Source organism: Lycium ferocissimum, chromosome 2, assembly GCF_029784015.1.
Source record: "Lycium ferocissimum isolate CSIRO_LF1 chromosome 2, AGI_CSIRO_Lferr_CH_V1, whole genome shotgun sequence".
Lineage (NCBI taxonomy): Eukaryota > Viridiplantae > Streptophyta > Magnoliopsida > Solanales > Solanaceae > Lycium > Lycium ferocissimum.
The window spans coordinates 56506006-56519039 of NC_081343.1; the positions used below are offsets into that span (position 1 = coordinate 56506006).

The 13034-nt window shown below is 32.5% G+C and overlaps 1 protein-coding gene and 1 long non-coding RNA gene across 3 annotated transcripts; both read right to left on the reverse strand.

Moving 5' to 3' along the window:
- Positions 1 to 1471: 1471 nt before the first annotated feature.
- Positions 1472 to 4721, reverse strand: LOC132048224 (uncharacterized). 2 transcript variants are annotated; one of them, XR_009412928.1, is made up of 4 exons: positions 4662 to 4721; positions 2693 to 2791; positions 2002 to 2543; positions 1472 to 1796 (listed from the first exon to the last, which is right to left on the reverse strand). It is a non-coding gene; the product is annotated as an uncharacterized LOC132048224 (long non-coding RNA). The 2 variants fall into 2 exon arrangements; XR_009412929.1 differs by having other exon boundaries at positions 4667 to 4720.
- A 2724-nt stretch (positions 4722 to 7445) lies between these two features.
- LOC132046245 (equilibrative nucleotide transporter 3-like) lies at positions 7446 to 10621 on the reverse strand. The gene is made up of 10 exons (XM_059436821.1): positions 10386 to 10621; positions 10165 to 10257; positions 9956 to 10060; positions 9601 to 9756; positions 9362 to 9505; positions 9157 to 9262; positions 8840 to 9015; positions 8594 to 8754; positions 7925 to 8183; positions 7446 to 7836 (listed from the first exon to the last, which is right to left on the reverse strand). The coding sequence occupies exons 2-10, from the start codon at positions 10210 to 10212 to the stop codon at positions 7726 to 7728; spliced, it is 1266 nt and encodes a 421-aa protein (XP_059292804.1). The 5' UTR covers positions 10213 to 10257; positions 10386 to 10621; the 3' UTR covers positions 7446 to 7725.
- Positions 10622 to 13034: the final 2413 nt, after the last annotated feature.

The following is a 13034-nucleotide window of genomic DNA, read 5'->3' on the forward strand; positions in this document are numbered from 1 at the left end:
AAACAAACAGGATACATAAGAATAGAAAACTATAATCATGACATAGGATTATTAGGTGTTATATACATACCGTAAGAATAATTAAGAAAACACATAAAGGACATACATTAATCCTAAAGAGACATCCTAGTTACCTTTCTTTGTTAAGGATATTTGATTTTTTCAATTGAAGTGGAAAATTAGGGATACAAATGCAAAAGAGGACTTATTACAATTGGGTTTTTTTTGCTTTAAACTTAATGGGCCTGGACTATTTTAATTTTTTTGGGTAATGTATTAAATTTCGGTGCGTGTTCGGTTTTTCGGTTCGGTTTTATCAAACTTCGGTTCGGCTATTTCGGTTTCGGTTTTTTTACGATGGACACCAAACACCGAACCAAACTAGTTCGGTTCGGTTCGGTTTGTTGAAGTTTCGGTTCGGTTCGGTTTTTCGATTTTCGGTAATTATGCCCAGCCCTACTATAACCACATAAATACCTTCAACTTATTTTAGGCTACAAGATTTAAAAGTCTTTTTTAAACTCCATGACGAGTTAAACTAAATTACATAAATTGGGACGGAGAGAGTAAGAGTGAGTTCGACTAGGTGGGGACATCACTATTTTGATTGGAAAAATACTAATCAACAACATTTACACCAAATCACATTAGCTCACCATCATTAAGTGGCAAAGGGAGCATAATTCGAAGTTCCGGACATGTTATCAGTAAGAATATTTTTCTATACTTAGAAGAATACTCAGGGAGATGAATCTCTATGCATTCTAAGACCATTACTAGTTATTCAATTCCATTACTTTGAAATTTGAATGGTTCTCAGCCAAAATATTTATAAAGGGAACATGTAGTCAAACGTGCGACTTCTTTGGCTAATGCCCCTCGTCTCACCAAATTTAATAGCAGCTTGTTGCCTTCCCTTAAGTTATAAGCGTCATTGATGCAACTCTTAATTGCTAGGGAAGTTTTGTTCATCGACAAAACTTGTTAACAATTTAATAAAATAAGTAGAATGACGACAATACAAAATCTTGCTCATCCTACAAGACTTGTAAATGCTCTGTACCAAAGTTATGGCAGCCCAGCATAATTGTTAACATGGCAAGATTTACCCCTCCAATAGAACTTGAACAAACAGACATGCTCCGCAAAGCAGAGTTTTGCCCTGTAACTATTGCAAAACTTATAGCCCAAATGACCTATTTGTGGTCCAGAAGCATAGAGGAATTTTAATTGCTAAGCACCAAATCAAAACGACGAGAGTAAGACTTGATCAATGACCTGAGATTAGGAAAGTTCCATTAATAAAGCATAGTAACAAAGCTTTTGCATAGAAATGCTAATTGGTGCAGATACCCATTAAAACTTTAACCAGACCATCTGACCAGCTATAGAACATACACGGACGAAAACGAATCAAGAAAGATTTTGCAAATTAGCATAAGTGAACATATTAGCGATTTAACGTGTATGGTTTTCGGGAGTTGAAGGCTTTTATTTAGAACAAAAGCAGGCAAAAGCATAAACACCCGTCACATGCTGACATTAGCTGTATTAACAGTCGAGAATCAGGCTGATAAGTCAAACCCCAATACCCAACCCCCATCAAACAGCAATTGATATGATAATGTTTTGCATTTTTCAGCAAAAAGCAAAGATCACTGTCACGACAAAAGTATTTATATCTCATCTAATGAAACTGCTGATCTGCTGTCACTACGACTAGAACTGATGCAGAACTTGAACATCTCATACATCAAAAGACAGCTTGTTTGGAGACGCGCAATCCTGTCCTGTAACTGAAAAGTCAATGGATGGTTAGACTTGTTAATGAACTGCATTTCAGCATAAAAAGATCTATATTTTTACAGGATCATGCTTTAGCATGCACCAAAATAGACTTCAAATTCATTTTTTTGATCAAGAAATAGACTTAAAATTCATTTAATTGAAACTGTTTCTCTACACTATGTAAAAAAAATCATAGAATAAGAAAATACCCACCGTAGTAATAGTTGAAATATGACATGAGCAGCACAACAGGAATGTAGATACCTCCAATCGACCAAGACGAAAATTTCTCAAAGTCAGAAGAATCTGTAGCACATGTAGTCTTAGTTCCGGCAACAAAAGACTCCATTTTCACGACAGGATCTTCAATGTTATCCACAACATTTGCTGCTAGCCTTCTATTCATGCTTTTTTCCAATTCCATTAGACTTCTTGCGTCGACTCTCACCTTTTTATGTCTTTTCGTCAAAATCTTGATGATCATATTCATACCTGTAATCCTTGAATTTGCCATGCTGACGTGAATGAACGATAATGCCAAAAATAAGCACATCAATAGAATAGAGATGGCAAAGGCGGTATTTTGGTGGTTAGGTACATGCTAATTCCTCCTGTGAATGCCATATTCTGGTCTAGTTCAGATATGACCTTGTGCCCTCATAGTTCCAAGTCAAGTATCTCAAAGTCTATTGCATCGCTTCTCTGTTCCACCTCTAACAACTTCACGACATTTGAACGCAATGCGCGTAAAGGGACTGCCAAATTAATTATTAAAAAAAAAAAAGAGGAGGAGAAAAAACAAACAAAAGAAGCAAGCAACTTGAGAGAATTAAATTTCAGTATATCACAGACGAGAACTGTAATGTTTATTATATGGACATGTCTAAGCCAACAGGCCCAATACCTTGCTGACCTTCAATAGCATCAATCGTTATATAGTCTGCTCCAGCCATGAGAAAACCAATACCTTGAAGACTACCAATATCATCAATTTCTCTATCTCCTATTCCAATCAGAAACAAAATATGAAAATTTGGTTAGTCAGCACAGTCAAACACTGAAATCAACTTCCCAAACCCAAGTAGCAGCAACCCAAAGACAAACTATGACAAGCCAAAAAGAGAAAGTTTCACCATAAGGAAAGAAACACGTCTCAATAATGTAACTTTTCCAGCTTTACAAATGAATGACAAATATAATTATTTTTCATGTATAACTAAAACAAAATGGCATTCATTCTCTTACTGAATTAAACATAAAAGTGCATAACGTTTAAGCAGTGGAGAGTAGGGATTCATTCCAGAAGATAAATAAACGAGGCTGTCTAGAAAGTCTAATGCGCACCATGGCCTCGGTGCTATGAAACTCACAATAAAGACATCTCTCTAAAACATCTGTCAGACTACATTTTCCCTACCAGCTGTGGTATCTCCATCTTTCTTAACTATCACAAGAAAGACATTTGGACTAAATTAAACGAAAAAAAAGTATACAGAAGAATCTTGAGTCTGAGTCACTCACATCAATAGTTTCTTCAAAATATATTTTATAAACTTAGAGCCAGTATTGTTAGCTACCAACTAATTGTATATTTGCTACAGATAATAGCTGCAAGGCTTAGGGTGAATTGGTAGTATAAGCAATATCTGTTGAACTATGAAGCAGACACCCTCATTGACTTATTGAGCTTAATATGCTAGGTCTTGTGTCTATAACATGGTGACTAATTTTCCAGATGATAGACAAATGACATATGTCACTTCCCCATGCCTGTCTTGGTCATTAAGCACTAATGTTGCCATGAAGAACTTGTGTAGGAATAATAGGGAAGAGAACACAAGGAAAGCATGGCGAACTGACATGTGAAATGCAAAGAAAATATATAATTTCTAGGTGTCCTCATAAAACTGATACCACATAGCTAATAGAAATAATTCAAATACATAAATGTGTCAACACGAATAAAAGAGCCCGACTCGCTTGAGGCATGCTTAAGCCCTCAAGTTAGGTGCCAAATAGGCACCTTGCTTAGGCAACACTTCAACTCAGGCACAAGACAATTTAAGGTGTGTCTGTCTCATCATTCATGAGCTTTGTCTTGAAGAGGGAAACACCAAAAACAACTATTTCACTAAATTATTTTTAGTTGTTTGTTCATTTCCTTTATGTTTATAGTTGTTATTCTTAAATTAGATACATATTTTTTCATTTTTCTCTTCAAGTGTGTCTTTCTTCATTTAAACTCGAACTATATTTTTATTTTGCCCTTAATGTGTTATACTTTTAGTGTTGCGGGTGGGTTTAAAGGTAAGAGCGACAAAAGGACAGTGCAATGGAGTATTCGCATCCAGAGAAATAGTGGTGCAAAACAGTATATATAATAGTAACAAGCAAAACAACAGGTGAAAAATCTTTGAATTTCAATCGCTAATGTGGATAGACAACATCTAGCGAGCATACACACATAGAACAACCATTACAAAGTCCAACCACAATGGAAAGACAAATAAGGATTTCTTATTCTTACTATAAAATGCAAATGTCATCTATTAGAAATACTCCCAATTTGTCTTACGTCTTTACCCATTCTTTACTTTATGCATTTTCTTGTTCTCGGTAAATGTTTCCTACTTCCTAACAAAAGACGATCCTGAAACCAAATTTTTATTTCGTCATATATAAAATTGGACAATTTTCTAATGAGGTCTTTCCACTAGTAGCACCAAATGCTTTATAGGTTTATGTAACAAACTTACAGAGAACCACCTTAGTTGACATGTATATATCAACAGATGCATTATTAAGCTAGTACGAATTAGGTAAACAGCAACCAATTGAAAGAGCTAACTAACGTTATGGTTCAGAATTATTACCTTACTGGAAAAAAAAAATTAGAGCACAAAGATGCGCTCCGGCTCGTGGAGAGAGAGACGAACTTAAGAGCCTGTTTGGATTAGCTTATTTCAGGTGCTTTTAAGTCAAAATAGTTTTTAAGTACTTTTGGAGTGTTTGGGTGAAATAAAAAAATATTTTTAAACACTTGAATTTTAAGTCAAAATAATAAAAATAAGCTAAAAGTCATAAGCTAGAATTACTAACTTATGACTTTTGGCTTATCAGTCAAAAGCATGTCCATCCAAACGGGCTCTAAGCCTAGGGTTCGCACTTGGCGCCAAGTTATTTTTGTTGGAATACAAAAATAGTCCCTTGTGCTTGGGTAGGTTTACAATATGGGAAAAGGGTAAAAAATGCCCTCTGCTTTAGGAACAGGGTTAAATATATCTTCCGTTATAAATTTGGGTACAAAATATCCCTTCTGTCATTAAAGTTTTCAAATATACCTCTATCTTGAGAGTAATTGATGATTTAAACCTTTGTTGATAAGTTGAATTTGTAAAATGGCTAAAAAGGCTTTAGTTACTTGAAAGTCCAACAAAAAAAAAAAAAAAAAAAAAAAAAAAAAGATTTATTTTAAAACAGAATCTTTGCTAGCTAAGGCAAACAGATCTGTAGTTGGAGTGGTTATTCTTTGACGGTAGAAACAAGCATGTGTGAGTATTGGCTCTGAATCAACTAACTAGGGTATAGAAGAAGCCTACTTTCGTGACTACGTCCCAAGAGCTCAACAACATGAATGACCCGGGGATGAATACTACTAGTCCACCGCATCCGATGTGGAGCATGATTCAGTTAGTGGAAAATCTTGACAAAAATCTCGATCCATTATCTCAAGAAGAGATTTTGTTATTGCTAATATAACAAGGAAAAGAATATACAAGTAATTAACGTGTTCTCAAGAAGAATGAGTTTCATCCCTTTGCTGAGAAAAGGCCATAAATAGTCCCTTCTCTATGGGAGTAGGTTTAAAATGGTCCCTTAACTATACATTTACCGGTTTTAGTCCTTTAACTATTCAAAAACTTATCAAATTTAGTCTCCATCTATTTTTTTTATACAAACAGCGTACAAACTCATAAACCTTCGTGAGATTAATTGTTAAACCATTCGTCAGACCTATATTTCTCTCTCCCTGCTTCTTTTTCCTCAAGTTCCTCTTGTTTTTTTTTTAAAAAGAGAGCATTCTGGCACTGGTGTCGCTCTCGAGTCTCTAAAATTTGAAAAGACAAACTCAGGCACAAAATTTCTGTAACCATTCTTCTTAAACACTACTAAAAAATTGGTAAGAACCGACGGAAAAAACGATAGAAAAAACTGACGGATAGACGAACGGATTTCGTCGGTTTTTTTAATAATTTTTTTAAATCTTTTTTTTTTTAAGAAAACCCGACGGACGGCGACGATTATTTTTTGCATAAAAATGCGCGAAAAAATATAATTATTTTTTATATTATTTTCTAAAATAAACCAATGGAGTCCGTCAGTCTTTTATTTTTATTTTTTTTATAAAAAACCGACGGAGACGGACTCTGTCCATTTTTACAGCGAAAAAACAATATAAATTAAATCAATGTAATTATATGAACAAAAAATATCTTGGTCTAGTGATAAAGCCCTTTAATGCCAAGGAACATACCCGGGTTCGATTCCAAGTTCCTACATTTCATTCTTTAATTTTCAAAACAAAAAAAACCGACGTGAGATCTTTAGTTTTTTTAATTTTAATTTTTTTTTTAAAACAAAACTGACGGATTGGGTCAGTTTTTAGTCGGTTTTAACCGACGCAGTCCGTCGGTTACGAAACGCGAGAGAGAACTTGAGGAAAAAATTTGAGGTTAAAGAATGAACTTGAGGAAAAAGAAGCTGGGAGAGAAAAATATATGTTTGAGGAATGGTTTAACGATTAATCTCACGAAAATTTATGAGTTTGTACGTTGTTTGTATAAAAAAATAGACGGAGACCAAATTTGATAAGTTTTTGGATAGTTAAAGGACTAAAACCGATAAGTGTATAGTTAAGGGACCATTTTAGACCTACTCCCATAGATAAGGGACTATTTATGGCCTTTTCTCTCCCTTTGCTGCTTAGGTGATGTCTCTGTTAAAACTTAACGGAATTTTTGGAGTGTGACTAAAAGTGCTCCACTTTAGTGAACACTGTGTACTATTAGTACTCTAAGTAGAAGAATAAGGATGATTTTGAGACCAAGCCCAAAGATAATATACTATTTTAGGCATTTTTTCTAAAAAGGCAAAGGAAAGACTGAATAGGCGTTTGGACATGCGGTTTGAAACCAACGTTTGGACATGCATTTCATCTCATGATAATTCGGGGTTTCAAAAATTTTAAATAAAAATTTTGACCCATAAGTTTATATTTTGTAAAAAAAAAACCCACAAGTTGGTAGATATCTTTAACAATTACTCTCACCAACCATTTACCACTTCCACCAACCTTTATTTATGCCTACCAACCTCATTACTATTCATGTTAAATTTTCATTTTTATTGAACTAAAGTTTGATCAATTGGTGTTGTATTTTTTAGAAAGGCCTTCTAGTAGCGTATTAATTTTGTTATAAACTATGACTTGCTCATTTGGTAAGATTGTATAAGAATGGAGAATGTTTTGATAGTTTTCACAACTTATGGGGTTTTTATGTCTATAAAAAAAAAATACAACTTAAGATATCTAAATTGCATATCCAAACATGATTTCAAACCATGGTTTGAAACCATGTCCAAACGGCTCCTGAATGTACGTCAGAATTTGAACAAGATTATCATATTTTTTTCTTCGGAGTGAATTCAACTTCACAATTTTCCTGTTACATCTTCTACAACATTCTTTACAATCCAGAAAGAAGTTTAATAATCACATATGGCAATTTCATCATTCTCTGTACTCCACTAATTTCCTAGAATCTGAAACCTGATATGAAGAAAGGGAAAAAAAGTAACACATTCACACAAAATATATGCTAATCCCCACTAAAATGCAACGTTAGCTATTGTCCTGTCACATACCATCTTGAGTCCTCAGAATTTTCCATTACCAATAATCCACAACCAATCTAAAGCAACACCAGAAAATATTCCACCTAGTAAGAATAACACTAGCAAGTTACCCAATGCATTTTGCTCAGGCCCCTACAAAAATCAAATTCCAATTAAGAGTTAAAATTTGAGGTAAAAATGTAATAATTATGGATTCTGTAGAAGTAAAACTTTTACCAACCTTGTATCCTTGAGGAGCAGCTGTCATGACACAAACAGTGAGATAACCATTTGTTAGTCCCAAGAAGGATACCAGAAATATCATCCAGCCTTGATCACCATATTTTGCCGTGAAGTAGAAGCAAGGAATCAACAAGAAACGAGAGAGGACCGCCATCATGAGGCCTCTTCGTGATTTAAGCTTGATTTTCTCTATCAGTGGAATGTATCTTGCTATCAGATCCCAACCATTGTACATTGCTATCAGAAGTAGAGGGTACCTGATTTAAAAAAAAAAAAATAGATATTATCAGTAATATATAGGAGAAATATTTTTTTTTCACATTAATATGGGGTTAAAGCAACTCAAGTTTCTATCTAGCTAGCAGGTCTTATCTACATTGGTTGGAACTCCAAGAAATCAAGTTGGCTCTGCACATGTTCAAGATATTATGGAACAGTGTGCCATTTGAATTTCAACTTGATAATATGAATGATCACATGGAGTTGCAAAAAGCTACTTCTGATGATTGAAACATCCTATATTGTTCATTTTAATACTTAATCCATTTTCTTTTTAAAAAAAAAATGATTTAGACCATTCAACAGGCTTCGAAAAAGAATATCAAGAGGTACTGCACATATAGTTATAGCAGCAAGATTTCTTCAAATAAAAGGACTGCACACTTACCATGAGCCCAAATTGTGTGTACCAGTGTTCTCGTACAAGAATCCAGGAAAAATTGATAAAGTGATGACATAAATCAAGTACAAGTCCAATGCATAATCAATGTTCTGGTAAAACAATTGTTTGGTGCTCAGACGTTCTGGTTGTTTAGCATCATTATCAGCCTGTTCAGTTAACAGAAACATATAAAAGATTATGATCATGAAAATCACTCATAACAGTTTTTAGTTGAGGAGAAAATTTGCCTACTTTTTCGATCGGTTGAGATCCAATGCCTGCAGCAGCTAAGTCTGCTGCAACAGTTGTTGATCCTTCTGCAGCTGCCTTTGTCCGATAGTACTTCACAACTGGTAGCTTAGGGAAGATGAATGCATATAGAAGGATGCATAGGAATTCAAAGAATGTCGATATGGCAAGGAACAACACTGCAAAATCAATAATTCTAAGTATCTCAAAGGAGGAAATTCAACATAATAAATCAAGAAGCATTAATTGCATCACATTGGAAGTACATCAAGCTACTGTTTTCAATTTAACTTTTCAACAATGAGATCGAAATTACGTACTAACTCCTTTGCGTAGACCGTTGTTACTGTTTTCAAAAGCTGCCTTTGTCATTAGCCTTAAACCCGAGGTAAGTGCACCAGATGCAGCAAGACCAGCGAAAAACGACTGCATAATCCATGAGAGTCAAGATACAAACCCAACTTAATTCTGGATTTCATGTAGCAATTGAAGCAGAACAAAGTTTAAAATGTTAAGGCCACCCACTTGAATGAACTCAGGGCACATGAATGATAAATCTCCAACCATTCCACCTTGAACACATGCATCTGCAACTCCAAAACAACCTACTATGGCACATACACCAATGTAATTTCCTATTCCACCCTTACCGGAAGTTGCCAAATCCAACTGGAAAGAAGTGAAAAAACAACATATTTTAAAAGAGTGAACAAAATAAAATGACTAACATCAAAACACCAGAAATTGGCAAAAGCAGAACATACCAGTATAAGCGCTAATGTGCTTAAGGTAAAAAGAATATATCCAGCTAAGTTGCGCTTTCTTGTATCAACTTTTGCCTCATTATATGCAAGAATTGCCATTGTTCCAAGTGCAAATGGCTGATACACTAGGGTGAGTACCCTTGATGGATGATAATTCTTCAATACATACCAAAATAAACCAGTCAGCAGATAATCCATACACAACATACTAAGATCGGCTATATGAATATTCACTATTCATGTCGCTGCTCCATCTAAGTTTATCTCAATCTAATATTATATAAACCAAAATTGAAGATAAACAATAAAAAAGCATAAGAAGATGTCAATATTTTCTACTGTAAGGTAGACTTACCGGAAACAGTGCATAGTAGTAATCTCCTATGCTCAGTAAACTATTCCAAGAAACAAGTGATCCAAGTCCCAGAATCCAACAAACCAGCATACCTGAAAATTTCCCCTGAAAATTTTCACATACATCATAATCTCAGCCACAACAAATTTTCAATTTAAACTCCTCCATTGTTGCCATAACAGAATAAAGTAACAAAGTCTGAAACAAACCTCAAGCCTAGTAGGACTTGAACTTTTACGTGAAGCAGCAATAGTCATGGCTACTTCTTTGTGAAAAAAAAAAAAATTCAAACACCAGAAAGACTGCACTGCACAAAATAAACTATCATGTACCAATCTTTGATATGCCACTTACATAAAGAATATATTCTCAACAGAATTTGATTTTTTTATTTTTATAAAGAAGCAATAACAGGGTACTCAGAAAAAACCTTATATCAATTCAATTTGTTTGGATGAAGACTGGAATAGCTAAAATAAAAGGGTACATATATAGATGGATATACGTTGAAATACTAAGTTATAGTAGGAAATTAAGAGACCTTACCAAGTGACAAGAAAGGTATGGAGTCTCTGTTGACTGCAAAAGTGTAAAAGGATATGAATGGAAGATTCAATTTTGTCTTTTTGGATAAAATTTTATGAAATTATTGGAATCTTTAGGGTCGATTATTGATGACTCATCAGAAGTGATAACTATGTAGAAACCTTATAAAGCGGGTTGTTTGTAAGGGAGTTTGGTTGGTATTGGTATTCGTAGTATCTATCATTATAAAATTCCACTTATTTAAAGGCAAAATTCATGCAATAATAGTAGGAATATAATTAATAGGTTTTGTCTGCTCTGTTAATGATAAATTAATGGAGGTTATTAGTAACCCTCCACTAATAGAAAACCACTTAATTATGTTCAAAGACAGCTTTGCTTAATAGGAACGAAATATTTCTACTATTAAGAAGCATGGGTTGGGGCTCCCTTTTCGTCGTCCGTTGTGGGGCCCCTCCATGAAAAAAAAATATATATTTTGGCTCCATATTAAACAACCCATAATTAAAAAAAAAATTATGTTGCGGGCCCCATAGATATTAAACAACAACTAATATTAAAAAAAATTGTGAGCCCCATATTAAACACCATCCAGTATTAAAAAAAAAAAAAAAAATTGGAACACACCACATCCAAACTAGAAAAAAAAGTAACAAAATTAAGCAATATTAAAAAAAAGTAATCTCATAATAAAAAAACAAACAATATTAAAAAAAATGTGGGCCCCATATTAAACACCATGCGTATTTTAAAACACGATATAATAAAGTTTTAAATACACTGTTTATATTAATCGTGTTTTGAACATAGTTTCCCATATTGACAAAATCAAAATATATAAACAAACAAAAAAAAAAGTGAATCCCATATTAAAAAAATAAACGGATGTCAAAAAAAAAAAGTGCAAACTTTGTATTCTTAGAAACACTAATATAATAAAGTTTTAGATACGGAGCACAAATTACAATATTATATTAATCATGTTTTGAATATAGTATATATATATATATATATATATATATATATATATATATATATATATATGTTATATGCATAAAAATAGTAAATTAATAATACTTTCATACTAAACAACACTAGGGAATATAAAATTAAAAAAAAAAAAAAACTATATAAAGCATGAATATACTTCATCGACCGTTGTCCCTTAAAAAAAAGGGGTGGGCCCCATACTAAATAACACCGAGCAATAAAAAAAGGAAGAAAAAAAGTCGAAACTCACCACATCCAAACTCACGGGAACAAAAAGTGGTATATTAACATAACCAAGCAATATTAGAACAAAAAAAGTGGCATATTAATAAAACAAACAATGTTAATAAACAAATGCTTAGAAAATCAAACAATTAAATCAATAATGATAGAATTGCCACATGCGTATCAATACTAGACAAAAAATTATCAGACAAAGAACATACTTAAAATACTCATATATTAAAATAAGATAGAATTTATTACTTTTTCATTTTTTCCTTACTTAACAAATGTGAAAAAACTGTATATTAAACACTATTATTCGTAGCAAACACTAATATAATAAAATTTTAAATATATATATATTAATCGTGTTTTGAACATAATCCATATTGACAAGCAAGCAATATTAAAAAAAAAAAAAAAGTTAATCCCATATTAAAAAAATCAATGTAAAAAAAAAAAAGTCAACTTGTATTCTTAGAAACACTAATATAATAAAGTTTGTACACTTATAATGTTATATCAATCGTGTTTTGGATAGTGTGTATATATATATATATATATTATATATAAAAATAGGCAAACTACTAATTCCAAAAGGTTCCCCATACTAACAAAAGCAATAAAAAAAAAGAAAAAAAAGTTATCCAAACTCTTTTGGACCCCATATTTGATCAAGCAATATTTAAAAAAAGTGAATCCATATTAATGAAACAAACAAGTTAAAAAACAAATGCTTAGAAAATCAAACAATTAAATCAATAAATGCCACATGCGTATCAATCCATTATGGGAGCTGAAATAAAATTATCTCAACATACTTAAAATACTCATGCAAAAAAAATGGACCCATATTCAATTCAAAAAAAAAAAAAAAAAAATCTATTGCATTTTGGACTAAAAAACCAAACAATATTCATGTAATTCCCAAAGTATCCCATGTCAATAATAGTAGCATTCATTGCCAACGCATATTAACCCATTAGTGAGAGAAATGAAAATTTTACAACAAAAAATATGGACCTTATATTATTACTTTTCTTCAAGATATTTTGTCATTTATTTATTATGTTTACTAAAATAAATATACTTAAAATATATATATTTAAAAAATAAGATACAATTTAATTACTTTTTTATTTTTATTCTTACTCTAATAAATGTGAAAAGAGATTAATATCAAATGAAGATCAAATAATGAATAAGATAAATTAGTCAAATTATAATTCTAATTCACGTTTTTAAAAAATCATGCAAAAGACAACATGACAAGTAAAATGAGCTAAACTTTTAAATTGAAATTAAAATTAAAATATTT